At 48.0% G+C, this 23344-nt stretch overlaps 1 protein-coding gene across 1 annotated transcript in view; it reads left to right on the plus strand.

Moving 5' to 3' along the window:
• The window catches only part of POLE (DNA polymerase epsilon, catalytic subunit), a 57881-nt gene extending 36628 nt beyond the window's left edge, over window positions 1–21253 (plus strand). The window contains exons 33-49 of the mRNA XM_060269359.1: window positions 777–917; window positions 2147–2300; window positions 2399–2505; window positions 4489–4665; window positions 5601–5824; window positions 7276–7496; window positions 7997–8201; window positions 8928–9101; window positions 11216–11341; window positions 13992–14124; window positions 14864–15062; window positions 15781–15912; window positions 16932–17125; window positions 17295–17495; window positions 19269–19394; window positions 20255–20344; window positions 21044–21253. Of these exons, the coding sequence (XP_060125342.1) occupies window positions 777–917; window positions 2147–2300; window positions 2399–2505; window positions 4489–4665; window positions 5601–5824; window positions 7276–7496; window positions 7997–8201; window positions 8928–9101; window positions 11216–11341; window positions 13992–14124; window positions 14864–15062; window positions 15781–15912; window positions 16932–17125; window positions 17295–17495; window positions 19269–19394; window positions 20255–20344; window positions 21044–21157 (2718 nt within the window). The 3' untranslated portion in view covers window positions 21158–21253. The remainder of the gene's footprint in view (window positions 1–776; window positions 918–2146; window positions 2301–2398; window positions 2506–4488; window positions 4666–5600; window positions 5825–7275; window positions 7497–7996; window positions 8202–8927; window positions 9102–11215; window positions 11342–13991; window positions 14125–14863; window positions 15063–15780; window positions 15913–16931; window positions 17126–17294; window positions 17496–19268; window positions 19395–20254; window positions 20345–21043) is intronic.
• The last annotated feature ends 2091 nt before the right edge of the window (window positions 21254–23344 follow it).

Below are 23344 nucleotides of genomic sequence, written 5' to 3' on the forward strand. Positions count from 1 at the left end.
CTATACAATGGAATCTGCTCTGGATCAATATTCATCTTGTAACTTTTTCCTTTTACACTGAAAACTTCGTTTTTCCAGGTGGGGGGAAATGTGGAACATGAGAAGGCAAGGAGAACTCCTGTGAAATATTTTCCCCTCCCTTTTAGAACGAGCGAAATGCTTCTTAAAACCAGGTTTTACCCACTCAAAATGCTCTGTATGAAGATTTGTATGTCGGACAAAATGAGGGCCTGTATGGTGTCGGGGTTAGAGTGTCAGACTAGTTGCTTGGGAGACCAGGGTTTAATAATAATAATTTTATTATTTGTACCCTGCCCATCTGACTGGGTTCTCCAAAGCCACTCCCTGAAGCTCACTGGGTGACTGTGAGCCAGTCACTGCCTCTCAGGCTAGCCTACCTCACAGGACTGTTTTGCGGATGAAACGGGGAGGGGAAGAATCATGCACGTCACCTTTTGCTCACTGGAGGAAAGGCAATATATAGATGTATTAAATAAACAACGTGGAAGTTATAGTGCCTTTGTATGCTGTAATTGACTGCACATGACTTTTTTGGCAGCTCAGAGCCAGATTAGACCAAAAGCGAAAGGTTTTTCATTTGAAGACAGTGAGAGATGTCTACAATTCTGGGGCAGAGTTGCCAGATGACCCAGAACTACTATGACAAGGAAAGGAGAATGCGGTTGGGCCCACCCATCTGCGCCCCCTTTGGTAAAAACAGGTGCAGATAGATTTGAGGGGGGATCTCACCTGAGTCCTTGTTATCATCTTGGCAGGTAAACAGGATCCTTCCTCGCTCCAACTTGGTTTACAACCTCTATGAGTACTCTGTGCCCGAGGAAATGTACCAGGAGCACATCAACGAAATCAACGCCAGCCTCTCTGCCCCAGATATCGAGGGGGTGTACGAGACCCAGGTAACTAACTCCCTTTGGCTGGTCTGATGCAGGGAAGAGGGGAGATCTAGATCTGGAGATGAAACATACAATTGCACCCCATGCTAGTCCAACTCCGAGTAGATTCAATGGACACAATTAATTGACACGTGAGGTGTATATTTTAAGACCCGCCTAATTGTTTTTAATGATTTTTGTGTTTTAATGTGACCTGCGCTGGGACCTTAGGGTGAAGGGCAGGTAATATAGTAATTTCGGAGGGTATATTCAGAGTAGAATTGGCTAGAACCCCTTTTTCTTTCTTTTGAAACTTGAAGTTGATTTGAAAATACTATCATCCAATTCTTTTATGCTTTCCCTTCACTTGCCTTCCGTAAATGGGTCTTTTCAAGCTTCTCGTTTCAAAATCCTCTACCTGGGCAGAGGCCACAGGTGAAAACCTGCTGCATTCAGCAGCATCCTTGGCTTTCCTTTAGAAACCTCTGAGGCAGCAGCACGGAGCATCTTGCTCTGGGTAGTTCACTATGGCAGGCTCCCTCCTGCCCTGACGTGTCCAGTCTCTTGCTCAAAACACATCAGGCAAAGTTGAAGGTGGAGCCCAGAGCTCTTTTTATGAGCTTCGTTGCTGCAGAACAACTATTCTGCTGTACTTTATTGGAAGGAGAGAGAAAAAATCATTTGCTTAATAACAATTTAAACAATTTAATTAAAACAGCAACATTATAGCATGTGTATCAATGTTCGTTAACTGATGTGGTTAAACAGTTTTTAAAAAAACTTGGACTGAGTTTTAGCACACATGAAAAAATTAAATAAATCCTTTGGACAATAATGTAGCTTAAATAGAAAACTGTCTTTAGAAAGGTTTTTCCTCCAAAAGCATTTCATTTTTAAAATCCAATTTAAATTTAAATAAATCCAATTTAAATTTTTCAAAAATGATTTTCTGGGTTAAAAAAACACACACACATTGATTTTTATCCACCCTGGTTTCCTGTAACTTCAGTTCTCGCCAATGCAGGTTTTTAAAAACCAAAGGGAGCCAGCACTTTTTTCTAGAAGAGGGGGGGGAGGTGCCAGTACTGTATACCCTTGAGTGCCTCCAGAAAAAAAGCTCTGGGGCCAGATACCCTTGCCGGTCGACTTCAGATCATACCCGGAGATCTAGAAGTAGATCCTACTCTGCCAGAAGATCATACCAGTTCTTCCCACCCCTGGTATAACCTCTGGTTCCTCTTCTCCCTGCCCAGATCCCATTACTTCTGCGGGCCCTGATCCACCTGGGCTGTGTGTGCATGGTCAACAGGAACTTGGTGAGGCATCTCACCGGCTGGGAGGCTGAAACCTTCAACCTGGAGCACCTCGAGATGCGCTCCCTGGCCCAGTTCAGCTACCTGGAGCCAGGTAAGGAGACTCTCTCCCGATACTTGGGTGGCTGGCAAGAACTGGGAAGGCAGTTCCTGCTCTCTTCTAACGTGAGGCTCTGTTTCATGTCTGTTTAGGTAGCATCCGGCACATCTACCTGTACCACAACTCCCAAGGCAACAAGGCACTCTTTGGCCTCTTCATCCCATCTCAGCGGAAGGCATCTGTTTTTGTGCTTGACACGGTAAGGTCAGAGACCAGGGGGGTGGGGTGGGGCTTGTTGAAACATTGTCCTTTCATTTATTATATTTCTATGCCGCTTTTTCACTCACGTGAGTCACAAAGCAACTTACGTACAGTAAATATCAGCATAGCAGAACATCACAATTGCAACTTAAGTTATATACAGTGGTGCCTCGCTTAATGAATGCCCTGCTTAATGAAATTTCCACTTAACGAAAGGTTTTTTCTAGTGGAGGTTGCCTCGCTAGACGAATTCGTTTTACGAAAAATTTGTCTAGCGAATCACGGTTTCCCATAGGAATGCATTGAAACTCAATTAATGCGTTCTTATGGGCAAATAAAAAATAAAATAAATTCAATGCATTCCTATGGGATTCGCTAGACGAATTTTTCGTTATAAGAAAAGACCCGTGGAATGAATTAAATTCGTCTAGCGAGGCACCACTGTACAGTGATACCTCAGTCTTCGAACGTCTCTGTTGACGAACGTTTCAGAACCCGGACGCCGAAAACCCGGAAGTAGATGCTTCCGTTTTCGAACGTGCCTCGGAAGTCGAAACGGCTTCCGCTGCGTGTTTTTCAATTTTCTCAATTGAATTTGCAAACAGCCCTTTGCGCCTCAGTTTTCAAATGTTTCGGCGCGCGAATGGTTTTTCGGAATGGAGTACGTTTGAGAACCGAGGTACCACTGTATATAAAAAAAACCAAATCCTCAGTAAAAACGACTCCCTTCTATAAAGCACTATTAAACCACAACCGCAAGAAAAGTCACATTGTAAAATTACAATTACAGCACTCGTAATCCACAAAATGATATGAACGACATTAACAAGCCAACAACCAAAAACAAACTGCTGGATCCACACACTTTCTCACCACCCGCAGGTCTCATAGTCTTCCATTCAGTTCATGAAAAAACCCACATTCACATAATGATCCGTGCTCAGCTCTAATGGGCTGTTCAAGCTGGGTGGAAATCAAGGTTCTGATAATAAATTTAATAAAGAGGGGGGATTTATAAGTTACTTAAAAGGACACTGTAAATCAGGGGTAGGCAACCTAAGGCCCAGGGGCCGGATCCGGCCCAATTGCCTTCTCAATCCGGCCTGCGGACAGTCCGGGAATCAGCATGTTTTTACATGAGTTGAATGTGTCCTTTTTTAAAAAATGCATCTCTGGGTTATTTGTGGGGCCTGCCTGGTGTTTTTACATGAGTAGAATGTGTGCTTTTATTTTAAATGCATCTCTGGGTTATTTGTGGGGCATAGGAATTCATTCGTTGTTGTTTTTTCAAAATATAGTCTGGCCCACCACATGGTCTGAGGGACGGTGGACCGGCCCATGGCTGAAAAAGGTTGCTGACCCCTTCTGTAAATAATTAAAAACATTTGCAGGATTTTAGAAAACCCTTGCAATGTAGCGAGAACTATGGCGAGAATGGAGTACAGTCAAACCTTGTCTCCCGAACGCCGAAAACCCGGAAAATAAATGCTCTGGTTTCCGAACCTTTTTCGGAAGCCAATCGTCCAGCGCAGCTTCCGCTTGAGTACAGCAAGCTCCTGCAGCCAATCAGAAGCCGCTCCTCGGTTGTCGAACATTTCGGAAGCCGAACAGGCTTCCAGAATGGATTACGTTCGACAACCAAGGTTTTGACTGTATTAAGAAAATATAGAAAACATTATAAGATGCAGTTGGAAACGAATAACGATGGAGGGAAGTCCAGGGATTCAGAGAATCCTATGTGTATATGATTTAACTGCGATGATAATTGTTAAAGGCAAAAATGAGTAAAAAAATATTTATTTTTTTAAAAGGGGAAATCAGGGTTCTATGGGTATCGGGTTCTGCGGTTTTAGAAGCCCGGTTGGCAATTGCAGATTCCTTGGCTTCCCTGCCTGAGGGTCCTTTCATCCAGATGGTTTCACGGAGCCAAGTCTTTACCTGCAGCTGCGTCTCTAGCCTCCTTCTCTCCCCTCGGCTCCAGGTGCGGAGCAACCAGATGCCCAACCTCAACAACATGTACTCGGCGGAGCACAGCGCCATGGTGGCGAAGGTGGGCGAGGAGCTCCTTCCGCCCAACAAGCACGCCTTCGAGGTGCGAGCGGAGACAGACCTCAAGACCGTCTGCAGGGCCATCCAGCGCCTCCTGCTGGGCTACAAGGTAACAGCAGGGAAATCCAGCGCTCGCGTCCATTCCTTGGCCAACCCTGAGCCTCCCAGCAGTGGCAGACTTTGGACTCTCTCCAATTGCAGCGGCACTAAAATTCAGTGCCCGCTTCTTGCGCTCCATCCTCCAGCACTGTTGTGGTGCTCCCTGCAGCGTGGCACCCTAAAGCCAGCCCTGCTCGCTGCCAGACAGGGTGGATTTGATTGAAATCAAATCGATTTAAATCACGATTTAAAACACTAGTCAGTAAGACTTGATTTCAATCATTTTTTTTACACTAAGACTCATTCTTCCTGGTTATAATCTTAATATTTACAACCAGATGAAGGTTGCATTTTGGAAATAATAAAGTAGCTTTTACAGTTATATAAAAAAAATCACTGATTTGGTTATACTATTAGAAATGCATAGACCGATAATTATGAAATTATTGTGAGGTTGAATAAGTTAACTGTTTATATTTGGACAACTTTTCTGCTGCATTTTATTGGAAAGAGAAAAATAACCACTTCCTTAATAACAATTTAAACCATTTATTTAACTAAAACAATAACACGATACCATATTTTTCCATGTTTGTTAACTGATATGTTTTAAAACAAAAACAAAAATCTTAGACTGAGTTTTAGCCCACGTGAAAAACTTAAAACAAATCCTTATTTCCTGATGAATAGCCTTTGGACTATAATGTAACTTAAGCAGAAAACTATCTTTAGAAAGATTTTTCCTCCAAAAGCCTTTTATATTAAAAATCTGATTTAAATTTTTAAAAAATCCAATTTTCTTGATTATTATTTTTTAAAAATCATTGGTTTTTATCCACCCTGCTGCCTGCTCTTGGAGAAGTCCCTGCCCGCATCCCTTGAGGGCACCATCCTACTTTATGCCACCATCCTTTGCGTTCATCCGCTGTCTCCCTATTATCTCAGGACGAGCGCCGGGGCCCCACCCTCATTGCCGTGCAGTCCAATTGGGACTTGAAGAGGCTGGTCGGAGGGATGCCCGTCTTCGAGGAGTTCCCGCTGGTTCCTGTCCAGGTGACCGACGACGTCAACTACAGCATCCTGGACTGGCAGCACCATGCTGCGCGGCACATGATCCGGCGCTACCTCAGCTCGGACACCTGCCTTTCTCAGGCCTTTGAGATGAGCAGGTAGGGCAGGCAGTGACACAGACACACAGCTTCTGGGAAACGGCAAGGGTCTTGTTTTTATTTTATATTTTATTTCCAAATTCCAAAAGTTTACAAAATGGTGCAAACTTCCAAATACAGTGGAACCTCAGTTTATGAACACCTCGGTTTATGAATTTTCGGTTTATGAACACCGCGGACCCATCTGGAACGGATTAATTCATTTTCCATTACTTTCAATGGGAAAGTTCGCTTCAGTTTATGAAGGCTTCAGTTTATGAACAGACTTCCGGAACCAATTACACCCATGCTTCAGTTTATGAACATTTCAGTTTAAGTACTCCGCGGACCCGTCTGGAACGGATTAATCCACTTTCCATTACTTTCAATGGGAAAGTTTGCTTCAGTTTATGAACGCTTCAGTTTAAGTACTCCGCGGACCGCCTGGAACAGATTAATCCACTTTCCATTACTTTCAATGGGAAAGTTCGCTTCAGGTTAAGTACGCTTCAGTTTATGAACAGACTTCCGGAACCAATTGTGTTCATAAACCGAGGTACCACTGTACACATTTCTCGTTCGACTTCCCCTCCATGGTTCCCCCCGCAATTTCTAAATTTGCTGCATATTGTAGATATTCTGTGCCTTGCCTTTTCCACATTATAGACAACTGCTGTTCTTCATTCAAATCCTACGTGCATATTATAATAATAATAATAATAATAATAATAATAAATATTCATTTATATATTTCTTTTATATATAAGAAATCAAGATAACAAACTTTTTTTATAAATGAATAGAAACGGTTTATTGAATATTTACAGATAAATTGCAAACAGATAAAAACATTGGCAGGATTGTTATAATAGCCTGCTGTTTCATAAGAGCTTCTGTTTAAAGTAGATAATTAAATTGGCAAATTAAATGAATTTGGATATGTAGAAGATATTAAAAAAATAAATTTAAGGAAAAGCAGAAAGAGAGGGAAGGGAGTCAAACTTTGAAATGTTAACATGATCGTGAAATTAATGAAATGTATAAATTTGAAAAGTATAAATAAAAACTTTTTAAAAACTGAAAACAAATCCTAGGTACATTCTAACATGTGTACAGTACTGTAGTTCTTTGAATATTCAACAAAAGGTTTCCACTCCTGTATTAAATCTACCTTTTCTTGATCTCTAACTTTCATAGTTAAGTTCAGTGCTTGTTTTCAGGGGGTACTCAAGGGCACACAGTACAGCACCTCTCCTTTTTTTTGTTAAAGAAAAGTGTGGCATTTACTGTAACAACTTCATGGTGAGGACTGGCACCTATTTTTCCAGGGGGGAAAGCACTGGTTAAGTTAGGAGGGGCACGGCAAATTCTTTTTTAAAAGCCCAGGTTAAGGCACTTAGTCTGTTTCTGTAGTTCCAATCCTGCATCTGGCTGATGTCCTGAAGGTCGTTCCACCCCTCTCTTTTGCCCAGGTACTACCACATCCCCATCGGGAACCTCCCTGACGACATCTCCACCTTCGGCACGGACCTCTTCTTCTCCCGCCACCTCCACCGCCACAACCACCTCCTGTGGCTCTCTCCCACCTCCCGCCCAGACCTGGGGGGCAAGGAGGCAGACGACAGCCGCCTGGTCATGGAGTTCGACGAGAGGGTCTCCGTCGAGATCAATAACCCGGGCTGCTATTCCACAGGTGAGCAATGCAAAATACAAGTCTGCAGTTCTCTGCTCCATGGGTATTCAAATATTCAAACAGAATATTAGAAGATGACCTGACGAGTCTCTGAAGGTTGCTAATACCAGCATTAAGGAAGACGTTACCATAACCACATATATTCAGGGAATCGGCAGGTCCCATTTGTCCTGCAGAGTCATTGTTCATATGTTGAGTACATGGCAACCAGTCCACCATAAAAGTCTCTGCTTTCTTTTTCTTCGACTCTGGTCGCTTGAAGTTTTCGCGTTGGGTTTCTCAGTAAGCGCCGTCTCCCAAATGGATATTATGCCATTTCAGTGCCTTCGAACCCTTAGCTTCCTTTCTAGTTTCTAGTAGTCAGAGGTCTTCATTCATAGCAAGCCTTTCCTCTTGGGATGGATTGTGAGAGAGATGTTCCTTTTGGCCAGGGTTTGTGATACAGCGCTGGGGTTTCCTGCCCTTGAACCCAGGACCCTGTTTCACTCTTTTCACTGCAGTCTGCGTGGAGCTCGACATCCAAAGCCTGGCGGTGAACACCGTCCTGCAGTCGCATCATGTCAACGACATGGAGGGGGCCTCCAGCATGTGTATCAGCTTTGACGTGATCCAGCAGGCATCGCTGGAGGACATGGTCACGGGGAACCACGCAACCAGCACCCTGGCCAGCTACGACGAAACGGCCCTCTGCTCCAACACATTCAGGTCTGGCCCGTGACTTAACTTTGCAGAGAATCCTGCCCTCTCCCCCACAAGCCAGCCATCCCCTGTGGTGGAATATGTGAGGGATCCCACCCCACTGGTCCTCCAGACTGCCCATGGGCTTGGAAGATTATAGATTTTTTTTAAAAAAATGGGGGGGGGGAAATCCAGTTCTTCAGCTGTAAAAGCCTCCCAGAACTGCTTACAAATACAGTCGTACCTTGGTTCTCAAACGACTTGGTACTCGTATGTTTTGACTGCTAAACACCGCAAACCTGGGAGTAAGCGTTTCAGTTTGTGAACATTTTTTGGAAGCCGAACACCCAGCACAGCTTCCGCATGTCTTCAGGAAGCCCCTGGAGCCAATTGGAAGCCGCACCTTGGTTTTTGGTTTCAGGAGTCAAATGGACTCCCGGAACGGATTAAGTTCGAGAACCAAGGTACGACTGTAGCTTAAAAAGAAAGGTTTTGGTTTTTTTAAGGACCCTCAGACTTATAATTTGATAAGTTGCAGCACAAAAGGTAAAAATGATTTGGGAGGGAGGAGGAAATAACCAACCACCTTTTTGGCTTTGGATACTTCCCATCGGGGGGAAATAGAAGAACGGGCAGACAGTGCAGTGAAAAGCAGCCATGGCGCCAGAAGAGAAATTGCTTGGGTTTGTGGGATTTCTAGTTGCAGCTCTGTAGATCTAGTGGGCCAGCTTCCACCTTTCTGCTCGCTTGCAGGGTCTTGAAGAGCGTGGTGGTCGGCTGGGTGAAGGAGATCACGCAGTACCACAACATCTACGCCGACAACCAGGTGATCCATTTCTACCGCTGGCTGCGCTCCCCGACTTCACTGCTCTACGATCCTGCCTTGCATCGCATGTTGCACAGCATGATGAAGAAGCTCTTCCTCCAGTGAGTCTGTCTCTCCATCTCTCCTTCCCTCTTTCTTTCTTTCTTGTGTGTGTGTGTGTGTGTGTGTTTATAAAAAATATTTATAGACAGCCAACATGCCTATTGTACATTTTGGAGAATGGTTTGTTCCTCTTTTCTCTTCGCATTCAGACGCCTCTTGAGACACCATTGACAAATTTGGGACAAATTTGGAGGAGATGGTTTTTTGGGGCTACGGTTGGACACCCATCAGGTGCCATTTTGGATCAAGGTGGTGGACCCAAACCATTCTGAGTTGCAGTGATTTAGACACCTCTGAAGATATTCGCCACCCAATTTGGTGCAATCTCTTCCTGGGATTGAAGAGAGTTTTGATGTATGGATGAGTTGCTGCAGGTGCCATTCTGAATCAAGATGGCAGGCTGAAATGTTCCAATTTTTGTTGTTGTTGTTGTTGTTCCTAGGAATTCCCAAGCAATGCTGGTTGATTTCTGATGGTGTGAAAAACATCTAGAAACTTACTCGCTTCTGTAATCCTAGACTAGTCCACTAGGTGGTGCCTCTCTGCCATGCTCAGCAATCCCTTTTTATCATTACGAACCTTCTTACCCGTGTTTCTCACATTATAAAACACCCCTACAAAATAAGGCATGGCAGGATTTTTCTGAGGTGGCAAAATATAAGGCATACCTCGAAAATAAGCCATACCGCAGGTCTGTGGCAAAGAAGAGGAAAAGGAAGGGGGCTGCTCGGAACCGGCTGCTGCTGCTGCGTTAACCCCTGGGACCCGGCTGCAGCCTTTGTGCGCGGCGCGCGAAGCCCCGGGACCCGGTTGCAGCCTTTGCGCGCGGCGCGCGAAGCCCCGGGACCCGGATGCAGCCTTTGCGCGTGCCGCGCGAAGCCCCGGGACCCGGATGCAGCCTTTGCGCGTGCCGCGCGAAGCCCCGGGACCCGGATGCAGCCTTTGCGCGCGCCGCGCCAAGCCCCGGGACCCGGATGCAGCCTTTGCGCGTGCCGCGCCAAGCCCCGGGACCCAGATGCAGCCTTTGCGCGCGCCGCGCCAAGCCCCGCTCGCAGACAGGCAGGCGCGCGAACGAGGGAGGTGTGGAAATGGCCAGGAGAGGTTTCCCACCCACCCCTCCTCCTCCCTCGGCCTTCACATATGATAGCTGGGCAGCCAGTCACCGGCTCTAACTACGGTATGGACTTTTTACCTCAGGCGGGGAGATGGGGTGGGGGTCGGTTGGCGGCGAGGGAGGGGCGGAAGGAATCTGAGGGGTTGCATGCTGACGCGCATCTTGCCCCCGCCGCGCAAAGCGGGCTGAGGATGCGCGCCCGGCTGAGGCGCAGGCATGGGGGGGGGAGCAGCAAACGTTTCCTCAAGCAATCCGAAATAGTCTCCCTTGCCTGCCTGCCTGACTCAATCAACTCAGCAAAACCACCTCCGCTCCCCAGCTCACTGCCCGGTGTGGGAGCGAGAGGACACACACTCGCAACAGGACACGCAAAACGCGATAGCGGGGGGAGCTACTGCACTACCCATGTACCGTAATAAAAATAAGACATCCCTTGAAAATAAGCCATGGTGTGTTTTTTTGAAGAAAAAATAAATATAAGACATGTCTTATAATATGAGAAACACGGTACATGCAAATTTCTTTTCTTTAAAAACATATTTTATGTATCATACAATTATGTGCAAATTTAACAAAGGAGGGAAGGGGAAATAAAAGGGCCATAAATACATTTTTTTAAGAATGGGAAAAGAAATAATAATAATAAGTGAAAACCACCATCAACTCTCATGAAATATATAATAACCATCTGTACATCTTTCGTAAGTTAAACATACAGGTTAATATCAGCATGTTTGGGTGGACCTCAACCTGGTGGATTTTTTTTTTTTGACAACCTTCCACCCCCTCCAGCTGAGCAAGCCCACAAGAGCCCACTTTCCTATGGAAGGCTGGAACCCTGCATCGGATCCACATTCCTTTTGGGGGGGTCGGAGAAGCGCATGTCACATCTTTGCCCCAGGTCACCACTTCAACATAGCATAGATCCAGCCACAACCGCAACGTCAGCTACCCCTTTTCTCTTTTCTTTTCACCTTCTGCTCTCTCTTTTCCCATCAGGTTGGTGGCAGAGTTCAAGCGCCTCGGCTCCTCGGTGGTTTACGCAAATTTCAACCGCATCATCCTATGCACCAAGAAGCGGCGCATCGAGGATGCCCTGGCCTATGTGGAGTACATCACCAACAGGTGCTTCTAGAACCCCTTCAAGTGTCCACCTGGCCCCCCCTCCCTTTTGACGTTCAAATGCCTGGTGAAGGACCCTGTGTTCAGAGAGCCAGTGTGGTGTAGTGGTTAAGAGCGGCAGACTCGTAACCTGGTGAACCGGGTTCGCGTCTCCGCTCCTCCACATGCAGCTGCTGGGTGACCTTGGGCTAGTCACACTTTTCTGAAGTCTCTCAGCCCCACCCACCTCACAGAGTGTTTGTTGTGGGGGAGGAGGGGAAAGGATATTGTTATCCGCTTTGAGACTCCTTCGGGTAGTGATAAAGCGGGATATCAAATCCAAACTCTTCTTCTTCTTCTTCTTTTGGCTTTGCACCTAGTCTAAATCTCCCCTTTGTCTCCCTTGCCCCATTAAGTTCCTTCTTCCATTCCTTATTGGTTTCCGTTTGTTGGCCACCATGAAAGGAAACCGACCCTTTATTACCGTGTTTCCCCCTTTTTAAGACGTAGCCATAATATAAGACATAGCAGGATTTCTAAGCAGTTGCGCGATATAAGCCATAACCCGAAAATAAGACATAGTGATAGACCCTTCCCCCCTCCCGCCAGCCAACTCTCCCCCATAAAAATCTCTCCCCATTTTACTGTCGCTCCAAAGACACGTATTTCTTTTAAAAGCTTGTAAAAATGCACCGTAGAGCCGTTCCTGCAGCCTCGTGATTCCCCCTCCTGTTTCTGTAAGCATTTTTTAAAATACCTGTAAAAGGATTCCAAAATATTTTTTTTTAGCTAGGCTGTGTGAGCTCTGCTTGCTTGGTGAAGAGGAGAAAAGTGGCATTTGCGGTGGGGAGAAGATGAAAGCACGAGGGAAAAAAGAGGGGCGATTGAAGACGCTGCCTTCCCCTTTAGGGAGAGACTCTGTGTGCGCGTCTCTCTCTCTCCCCCCCCCCCTCTCTCTCTCACACACACACACACACAGCCCACCTCTCGCTTCCCCCCACATTTCCCCCTTTTAATAGCCTTTTAAAAAGTGAGGATTCTTTTTTCTTTCCATTGCTTGTCTGTAGAGCTTCCCCTTTAAGGATTTGTACCGGTACCGGGATCGCTGCTGGTGGCGCAGTCCTTGCCTTGGGGATTAAGGACTTTCCCCTTCTCGCTGTTTAGGAGCTGCTAAACACTGCCCTACACCCTACACAAAAGTTAACATTTTGTGGGTAAGAGAAACACGGACGGGTTGTTAGGACCAGCAGATTATCTCACCCCGCTTTCTGCTGGCTCAATTGCTACTTAATTGCTACCATTTACCATCTTAATTGCTGCTCAGCTGGCTGCTTTGTTTTCTACAGTATCTCAGCCGGTAGCCTCTTTGCTATCAGTGCTACAAAGTGCTACATTGTTGGAACTTTCGCTCTTAAGTCTTGGGCAGTTGGCTGGCTGGTAGAGATCCTTATTTGCTTTAGTATAGGCTACTGCTACGACTGCATCACACAGATAGATTCCATTATACTGTACTGGTTTAAATTTAAGAAGCTCCAGTGTAGCAGATTGCTATTAAGTGAGTCCCCACCTGTGAGGGGAGAGAGAGAGAGCAGCCCTTCGGAGGAGCTCCTTCCCTCCCTCACGAACATCCCAGGGCCGGGGAGAGAGGGCTGGGCCAGCGATGCACACACCTCCCTTCCCTCAGACTCCCTCTCATGGAGCTTGGTGGTGGCTGTTGCCCGTCATTTTCTTTCAGTCAAGAGTCCTGCCCCGCAGGGAGACAGGGAGCAAGAGGGGCACTGCTCCTGATGTAATAAAAATACCGGTAAGACATTCCCTGAAAATAAGCCACCCAGTGTTTTTTTGAGGAAAAAAAGTGATAAGACGGTGTCTTAAAATGTGGGAAAGACGGTATTATTATTATTATTTCTGTTTCGTGGTATTTTTACCCCGCCTTTCCTCCAAGAAGCTCAAGGTGGTATACATCATCAGCATCATAATAATTTTACTCTTTATATCCCGTCCATCTGGCTGGGTTTCCCCAGCCCCTCTGGGAAGCTTACAGCACATAAAAAAAATGGTAGTAGTTCTCTTCCTCCCCCTACTTGCCCTCACAACAGCCCTTTGAGGTAGGTTAGGCTGAGACAGGTCACACCCAGGGAGCTTCATGGGGATTTGAACCTGGGTCTCCCAGCTCCTAGTCCGACTATCTAACCCAGGCATGTCCAAAGTCCGTTTTGGGGTTCTAATCCGGCCTGCCGGTCAATTTAATCCGGCCCCCGTGGCAGTATATGACCAAAATCTGAGAAAAGCTCAGCAACTTCAATCCTAAAAAAAGCTCAACAACTTTGGTCCGCCCTCACAGACATGTTCACTTCATCAAATCTGTCCCTCTTTGAAAAAGGTTTGGGCACCCCTGCTCTAACCACTGCACCACACCAGTTCTCTTTTAATATGGAGAGGCTGAAAGAGGCACCCGGGACTTGCCAGCCCGTGCTCTTTGTAGCCTCGTGTCCCTTCAGGGCCATGGGTGCTACACGACGGACTTGCTTCCAGTCAAGGGAGTTGGCGGCTGGGCTTTTCTCATAATCACATTGTGACTGTTCTCCTGACGGCTCCATCTGGGGCTGCGGAAGGAGCGCTCTCTCCGCCTCCCTGAGAGATTCTGCATGGCTCACCCTCCTTCCTCTTCCAGCATCCATTCGAGAGAAATCTTCCACTCTTTGACCATTTCTTTCTCGCGCTGCTGGGAGTTCTTGCTGTGGATGGACCCAGCTAATTACGGCGGGATCAAGGGCAAAGTGCCGTCCCAGATCCACTACGGGGAGGTAAGAAAACCAGCAAAGAAGGTGCATTTGGGGGGTACAGTGGTACCTCGGTTGCCAAGCGTAATCCATTCCGGAAGACCGTCTGACTTCCAAAACGTTCGACAACTGAAGCGCAAAGGGAGAATTTCAATTTCAGTGGTGAAAACCATTCAACTTCCAAGGCACATTCAGAAATGGAAGCAATTCTGGATTTTTGGCATTCGAAAACCAAAACCTTCGGCTTCCGAGACACTCGAAAACTGAGTTACCACTGTATTTGATCCCCTGGGATCTCCTGGCTGCAGGTGGGGGGTGCAGACTTCTCTGTCTGCCTGCAGGGAGAGGAGTTCTTCTCTCTCTCCCTAGGTCCCCCTCCCTAGGTAGGGAACCCCTGGCCCAAGGACCCAATATGGCCCTCCAAGCCTCTCTATCTGGCCCTTGGGGCTCGTCCCCAGCCACACACCCCTCTCCACTTCCCCCCCCCCTGGCTGAAATATGTCCTTGAACTCTAACATTGCCGTTCCTTTTCTGGATGGAGGATAGCGAGTAGTATTTGCAGCAACTAGCCTACTATACAAAGATTTTTTTAAAAAAAATGTTGCTCCGCCCACTTATGCCTCTGGCCCCACCCACCACTGCCATGTGGCCCCTGGCAGGCCCTCAGCCTGAGAAAGGGTTCCCTGCCCCAGGTCCAGAAACCGAGTGGGAAGGGGGCATTTGCCAGGCTGTCGGCATCTTTGCTTCCGTTGCCTCCTTGCAGGGTATCAGCGATAAACAGGCTGTTTCCGTCGAAGGCAGTGAAGGGGAGGAGGAGGAGGAGGAAGAAGAAGAAGAAGAGAAGGAAGAAGGGAAGGAAGAGGACAATGGCGTGGAAGAACTGCTGGAAAATAATTGGAACATCATGCAGTACCTGCCCCAAGCAGCCTCCTGCCAGAATTACTTCCTCATGATCGTGTCTGGTGAGGAGGAGCTCCTAGTTTTGCCCCTCTGATTGAAGCTGAATCCTTCCTGGAGGGAGGACAAAGGGTTTGGCTTCTAGCGCTGAGAGCCCCTCTCCTCCCTCAGTTCTGCAACCATCCCCGTGCGCACAGAGTCTGCTCAGGTCCCATTTACTGCCTGTTTTCCCTATGGCTTGCATGCTTGCTTTCTTGCTTATTTCTTGAATTATTCTTCACCTTTCCATCCAAGGAACTCAAGCTAACATATATGGTTCTCCCCCACAACAACCCTGCGAGGTCGTGGTGATGCTGAGAGGCAGTAACTGGATCACCCAGTGACCTGGGTTGTTTTTCCCCCAGGTCCTCTTCCGACACTCTAACCACTATGACAGGGTTTCCCAATCTTGGGTCTCCAGCTGTGGTTTGTTACAGTTTCTTTGGACTACAACTCCCATCATCCTTAGCTTGCAGGACCCAGTGGTCAGGGATGATGGGAATTGTAGTCCAAAAACAACTGGAGGCTCATGCCTTGGGTCCCAAGAAGGCCCTGCTTAGGGGAAAGCAGTTGCTTGCGGGGGAGGGGGGTATGCTTGACCCTTCAGGTGCCCGCCATTTTTTTCCACAAACAGAGGTGAAACGGGTGGGGCTGGGAGAAGCCAGAGAGGTCCCTACAAGCAGAGTTGTTTGAGGCAAACGCGTCTCTGCTTGTCCTCTCATGACTCCATTGCCATTTCCCCAGCATACATCGTTGCTGTCTACCACAGCATGAAGGAAGAGATGCGTCGGAGCGCTCCTGGGAACACCCCCGTCAAGAGGCGAGCAAGCATCCAGGTCTCCCAGGAGGCTGTGGGAGAGGCCGGTGTCATGCCTGGTGAGTACCCAGCCACGTCCCTAGGGCCCTGGACTTGCACCCTTGGGTGAGATAGCCCAGTCCTGGGGAGAGTCTCTGGCTCAAATCTTGCCTCCACCGTGAATTAACCGAGATGGAGGTAACCTTAGGCCAGTTCCCATTTCCCTCTGTTGCCCATCCAAACCCTTATAGGTAGGGCTTTGAACAATGCTCTATAAATGTTGGAAGTATTTTTTAATTGTGACTGCTAGACAAGTCGCTTCTTCCTGTTCCGTGCATGCAGGTAAATTTGACATTTTAAAAAAACCCGCATGCACAATTTAAAACAAAGGGACAATTTCCTGAAGGGGTAGGCAGATCCCTATGGCCAGGTCTCGGGTTTCCCCACCTGTGAAATAGGGATCTTGTTATTTACCATATCTTTCCGTGTATAAGACAATGCTTTTTGCTTTAAAAAAATTAGGCAAAAATTGAGTTGTCTTATACATGGATAGTGTGAGTGCAGATTAATGGCAGCAGTCCACCCCCCACCCCCCCGGAAATTGTTTAATTTGGACTGTATAATTGGTTTTGTTGTTTATGTTTTAATGTGGCAAGATTTGATTTGATTTATTATTAACTGGAATGTCTTTAATTGAAAATTAATAAAAAAATATTTACAAAAAGAAAGGATTAATGGCAGCAGCAAGCAGGAGATTGGCAGCAGTGATTGGGCGGGTGATTGCGGCAAAGCCTGCTGGCAATTGGCTGTGGCTGCGGCAACTGGGCAGGCGAAGGGCAGGTGGGCTGTTGGTGGCAGCAAGCGGGTAGCCAATTGGCAGCGATAGCGATGTGTGCGATCGGCAGTGGCGGGCAGGCAGGTAAGCGGAAGTGACCCCCACCCCCAATAAAAGCTAAACAACTTAATTTCAGGTTTTAAAAAATAAGGGCCTTATTATACATGGGGGCGTCTTATACATGGAAAAATATGGTGTTTTCTTTGCTGGCTGAGCCGCATCCCATTTTCAGAGACGTCATCTTCCTTTCTCCCGCCCCCTCAGGCATGATCACCTTCTCTCAGGAGTACGTCACCAACGAGCTCACCCAGAGCTTCTTCACCATCACCCAGAAGGTGCAGAAGAAGGTGACCGGTTCCCGACGGACCACAGAGCCCTCCGAGATGTTCCCTGCTCTGCCTGGCTCCCACCTGATGCTCAACAATCCAGCGCTGGAGTTTGTGAAGTACGTCTGCAAGGTGAGCTTCTCTGCAGGCAAAGGGGAGAGACAGCTGTGACCATGTCGGTGGCGGGCGAACTGTGACCTCACAATGGGGCCTTGTTCTCTCTCCTGCCCCCTCCCACCTCACTCTGTAAGAGCCCGGTTGGCTCATCTCCTGTTTCTCTTCTGCCCTCCCGCCTCCAAAGGTATTGTCTCTGGACACGAACATCGCCAACCAGGTGAGCAAGCTGAAACGGGACCTGCTCCGCCTGATTGAAGTGGGGGAGTTCTCAGAAGAGGCCCAGTTCCAGGACCCCTGTCGCTCTTATGTCCTCCCAGAGATGATCTGCAGGAACTGCAACTTCTGCCGAGACCTGGACCTCTGCAAGGACCCGGCCCTCTCTCAGGTACCAGCTAAGTCGTGATCGGTGATTGACTCCAAAGCAGTGGTTTTTAGTTTAGAGAACAGCCGATGGAAGAACATGCAGCCTCCCCTCTCTGCTTTTGTTTATGCAGTTTATCCTTGCAGCCCCATACTGTCTACTCTGGGTGGGAGTGGCTATTTGAGGTTGAATCCTGACAAGACAGAAGTACTGTTTTGGGGGGACAGGGGGCGGGCGGGTGGGTGTGGAGGACTCCCTGGTCCTGAATGGGGTAACTGTGCCCCTGAAGGACCACAGGTGCACAGCCTGGGAATCATTTTGGACTCACAGCTGCCCATGGAGGCACAGGTCAATTCTGTGTCCAGGGCAGCTGTCTACTAGCTCCATCTGGTACGCAGGATGAGACCCTACCTGCCTGTGGACTATCTTGCCAGAGTGGTGCATGCTCTGGTTATCTCCCGCTTGTACTACTGCAATGTGCTCTATGTGGGGCTACCTTTGAAGGTGACCCAGAAACTACAACTTATCCATAATGCAGCAGCTAGACTGGTGACTGGGACTGGCTGCTGAGACCATATAACACTGGTCCTGAAAGACCTACATTGGCTCCCAGTACGTTTCCGAGCACAATTCAAGGTGTTGGTGTTGACCTTTAAAACCCTAAACGGCCTCGGTCCAGTATACCTGAAGGAGCATCTCCACCCCCAACGTTCAGCCAAGACACTCAGGTCCAGCTCTGAGGGCCTTCACGGTGGTGGCGCCCGCCCTGTGTAATGCCCTCCCATCAGATGTCAAGAAAATAAAGAACTATCTGGCCTTTAGAAGACATCTGAAGGCAGCCCTGTTTAGGGAAGTTTTTAATATTTGATGTTTTATTCTGTTTTTGGGAGCCACCCAGTGTGGCTAGGGAAACCCAGCCAGATGGGCAGGGTATAAATAATAAATTATTATTATTAAATTATTATATCTCAAACAGCCTTGCATCCCAGCTGTTACCTGGATTTTGGGGTGGCTGGTTGAACCCAGAACCTTCTTGTGGGAATGTTGAGGATAGTAGGAAAGGGGTATATTGAATAAGTATTATCCCTTCCTTCACTCACGCTATTGAGTTATGTAGCAGAGCAGATTCCCCTCAATACAGCAGGAAGCTAGTTTGCAGATCGTTTGAATCTCTTTGGTTAAGTAATCCAATCTGGCTTGCCCAGATGGATTATTCCTGATGTCCCCTTTTGATCCCTCTTAAAAGAATAAAGACACAAGAGTCTTTCCTTAAAAATAACAATCGGTTTACTCACATTTCAGTTCACAATTTGATCCCTGAAAGGCAGGCTTTCCTTAGTAGTTACATAACAAACTGTGAGTTCATCTCATATGGAGATTGAGCTCACGTGCTGCTGGCTGAGAGCCAGCAGACAGAAAAATCACATTAATACAACAAAATGGCCGCAGGAAAGCAGCATGGCAGCAAAAGAGCAATAAGACAAGACAAGTGATCAGAAGACTAGACGGAACTGAGAAATTGGCTGCATGACTCAGCTCTTTTACGGAGTCAGACAGAGCCATGCCCATCTCCCAGGTCACATGCAGGGGGGAGGATACTCCAGACCAGTGGAACAGGAAGTTACACTGACTGGATGTCCCCCTGCTTGTGCCCACTCTAGGGAAACAAGGAATGTTGCATTTGACTGCACCAATGGATTACACCCCACACTTCTTGCATGCAGCTTCCTGCTCAGCCTTCTCCAACTTGGAGCCCTCTCACAGTCATCGCTTTTCTCTCTCCCCCTTCCCTCCCAGGATGGCTCTGTGCTTCCTACCTGGGCCTGCTCCAACTGCCAGGCCCAGTACGACTCGGATGCCATCGAGATGGCCCTGGTGGAAGCCCTGCAGAAGAAGCTGATGGCCTTCACCCTTCAAGATCTGGTAAGGAGAGACGAGAGGCAATTCCCAGCTTGCCTGTGGAGCCCCACTCGGCTCCTCAACCACAGTGGAAGCTCCTGCAACCTCCCCGTGCCCCCCTTGATTCCTGACCCCGGATAACTGAAGCACAAGCTGGACCAGGGGCGAGACTGGTCTGCTGAAGCTTGATGGATGCGGGAGAACTTTTCTCTGTGCAATTTCCATATTGAGAACTAGCATATCTTAAAGAATGGTGTGTGTCTACCAGGCTTCCCCAACCTGGCACTCTCCAAATGCTTTGGTCTACAAATTCCACTGGAGGTTGCCGTGGTCCAAAACATGGACATCTGTCAGGAATTCTTTAGCCATGATTCCGGCATTGCAGGGTGTTGATGACCCGGGGGGGGGTACCTTCAATCTTGTGATTCTACGATCTAGAGGACACGAAGCTGGGAGAGGCTGACCTAGACAGACAAGGCACGTACGCACACCTTCCTATTGTACGGGGAAGCGTTCAGTCATGTAGTTTCACATCTGCAGGTTTTGGAATCACTTCCTGTGCGCCCCTTATCTCATCCCGCCCTTTGCAACATCCTGTGCATTTCAAGGAGTTAAACTAGAAGGCCCTGTGGGTCCCTTCCAACTCTGTGATTCCACAATCTGGACCCACCAAGCCGGGGTGGGGGGGTGCTGTTTCTGCTTTCTGGCACTCTGTGTGCAGACAGGGGCCTCCTGGTCCTTTTTGGCTTTGTGTTTCTGCGCTGGAGGAGAGGTTGAGGCTGCTCCCAGCACGGAGGGCTCAAGCACTGCAAGGTGCGGCAGGGGCAGCGTGTGGACCAGGCAGGCAGACGGGGCCTTATCCCAAGCACCCCCTTGTGTTTCAGGTGTGCCTCAAGTGCAAAGGCATCAAAGACACCCACATGCCTGTGTACTGCAGCTGTGCTGGAGATTTCGACCTGCTGCTGCCCACCAAGGTACGTGTTGGTTGACCCTGCCAACCTCCCCTTTCCCACCCTGTTCCTCAAACCATCACAGTCCCCTTCCCAGAAACATAGGAAGCTGTCATATACAGCATCGGTTTATTGGCCCATCTAGCTCAAGATTGTCTGCACTGGCTGGTAGCAGCCCTCCAGGGTTTCAGAAAGAGGGGATATTCCCGGCCCTGCATGGAGATGCTGGGGGTTGAACCAGCGACCTTCTGCATGCAAGGCAGGTGCCCACCCACTAAACTATGCCCCTTCCTCTACCATGATGCTGTGGTCTAAACCACTGAACTTCTTGGGCTTGCCAATCAGAAGGTCGGCGGTTCAAATCCCCGCGACGGGGTGAGCTCCCGTTGCTCAGTCCCAGCTCCTGCCAACCTAGCAGTTCGAAAGCACAGCAGTGCAAGTAGATAAATAAACAGGATGATAAACAGTGTTTCTGTGCACTCTGGTTTCTGTCACGGTGTCCCGTTGCACCAGAAGCGGTTTAGTCATGCTGGCCACATGACCCAGAAAGCTGTCTGTGGACAAACACCAGCTCCCTCGGCCTGAAAGCGAGATGAGCACCGCAACCCCATAGTTGCCTTTGACTGCACTTAACCGTCCAGGGTTTACCTTTTACCTTACCTCAAGGCTGATCCATCCTATAGAAACTTCCCCTCATTGCCTCTTCTTCTCTTACTTTCACAGGCCTTCTTGGAACAGCTGAAGGTCTTTCAAAACATCGCCCGGCACTACAACATGGGCTACCTGCTGGAGAATATTAAATGGCTGCTGCAGATGAACCCTCAGCTTCTCTTGTAAAATGAGGGTACTACCGCTGTGGACAGGCTGGCGCACACCTGCACCCCAGCATCAGTGCCCCCACACACCTGCCATGGGGTCCTGGGACCTAGACTACTTTTCTGGCCAGGCTGCAGGTTCAGCTTAGCCCTGGGACAAAAAATATTCAGAGGCTTGACGTTTGTTGCATACTGCGGGGAAGTAGGCAACGACTTCTGGTGAGCGAATGGGGGGGGGGCGTCTTCTGAAACCGAGCCCAGGAGCAAGTGAAGAGGTCTCCACAAATAGGCTAGCTAACTTGCTGCTTCTTTGATCCCCTTTGGCTGGGATTTGGGAGCGCAAGATACGGAAAAAAGCCTTCAATCACGGAGCTCTCTTTTTTCTCCCCCAATTTTATTCTGTGTTTGTGTGTGTGTGCGTTTTTAATGCTGTAAATAAACCCTTTTTCCACGTTGTTAATTGCTAATATGCTAGATGCCTAGTCCTACAGACACACACTCTCAACCCTGTGGATGGGAAGGCAGCAGCTGTCCCTATTGTCGTTCTGCAGTGAGTAAAAGTGAAGCTTTGGCATTTAGTTGCAAGCAGACAAAAGAGCACCATGGAGCCGCTGCTTGTCAATCAAGGTTATTAAAGGAGTCCTTTAACGAACACAGGATTCTAGGCAGACCTAGTCGTCCAGTGGGCATTGAAGCACCTAAGGAGAGCCTGGCTACTGGATCTGTCCAAAGGCCCATCTAGTCCACATCCTGGGGGGCAATTCTGACCTGGAAGTAGTGTGGGCAAGACGTTTAAGCATCTCCCAGCCTTCTGGTTCTAATCAAGTATGGAGCCGCCCACATGCATCTCGTTTGCACCTGAGAGCCTGCCTTCAGGATCAGGCCAATGGCTCATCTGTTCAGCATCCTGTTCTCACAGTGGCCAACCTGATGCCTGTAGGAAACCCACAAGCAGTATTTGAGCAAAAGAGCGATTCTCCCCTCCTGCAGTTTCCAGCACCATCTACAAGTGCACCTCTGCCTTCAACCACAGAAGCAGAGCGTAACAGAGCAGTCCATGGCCCTCTTCCCCATGAATTTGTCTAATCATTTATGTAAGCCATTTAGGTTCGTCGCCATCACTGCCTCCTGTGGGAGTGAGTTCCATAGTTTAACTGTGGACTGCATGAAGAAGTACTTTTATCTCTCCTGGAAAAACATGGATGTGCTCGAGCTCTAGCATCGTGAGAGAGGAAGAAAAGTTCCTGCCGTGCATTATTTTATAAACTGCTACCATGTCACCTCTTGCCTTTTCTCTAAACCCATGGTTCCCAATGTGCAGCACACGCACCACAGGGGGGCAATTTGATTTTTAAGAGGGGCAATTCGAGAATGAGTTATTAACAGTTAATGACCATGGAGCCTAGGGCTTACTGATCAGAAGGTCGGCCGTTCGAATCCCCATGACGGGGTGAGCTCCCGTTGTTCAGACCCAGCTCCTGCCAACCTAGCAGTTCGAAAGCATGTCAAAGTGCAAGTAGATAAATAGATACCGCTCTGGCGGGAAGGTAAACGGTGTTTCCAGGTAAACGGCATTTTCGTGCGCTGCTCTGGTTCGCCAGAAGCGGCTTTGTCATGCTGGCCACATGACCCGGAAGCTGTACGCCGGTTCCCTCGGCCAATAAAGCGAGATGAGTGCCGCAACCCCAGAGTCGTCCACGACTGGACCTAATGGTCAGGGGTACCTTTACCTTTACATGTATAGGAGTTCACTTTTTGAAATATAAGAATTATATGTCGCAGGTGGAGGGGGGGGTAATCAGGATTTTAGAGATGCTTAGGTGGGGCATGGCCAGAAAAATGGTTGGGAACCACTGCTCTAAACTAAAAATGCAGCTGAAGGCCATCATCCCTGGGCTTCAACCGTGCTAACCAGAGCTGATGGGAAATGTAATTCGGCATCTGGAGGGCCAAAGCTTGATTTAATTTAATTTCATCAAATAAAACAATAATACTCAATCCTCCACTGCTGCCATGCCCTGTGGCTTTGATCTCTCAATGAAGCCTCTCTTTCCCCATACCTGTGATATGCAGCAGTGGGCGTGACCATTACAGGAAACTCAGGAACACACCTGGGAGTGGCTCTGAAGGGGCCTCACCTCTGACCTTTTTTATTTTATTTTTTATAAAAAAAAACCAGCTGAATCTGTAAACATTCCCTTCAAAAAGT

This window comes from Zootoca vivipara, chromosome 17 (genome assembly GCF_963506605.1).
Source record: "Zootoca vivipara chromosome 17, rZooViv1.1, whole genome shotgun sequence".
NCBI lineage: Eukaryota > Metazoa > Chordata > Lepidosauria > Squamata > Lacertidae > Zootoca > Zootoca vivipara.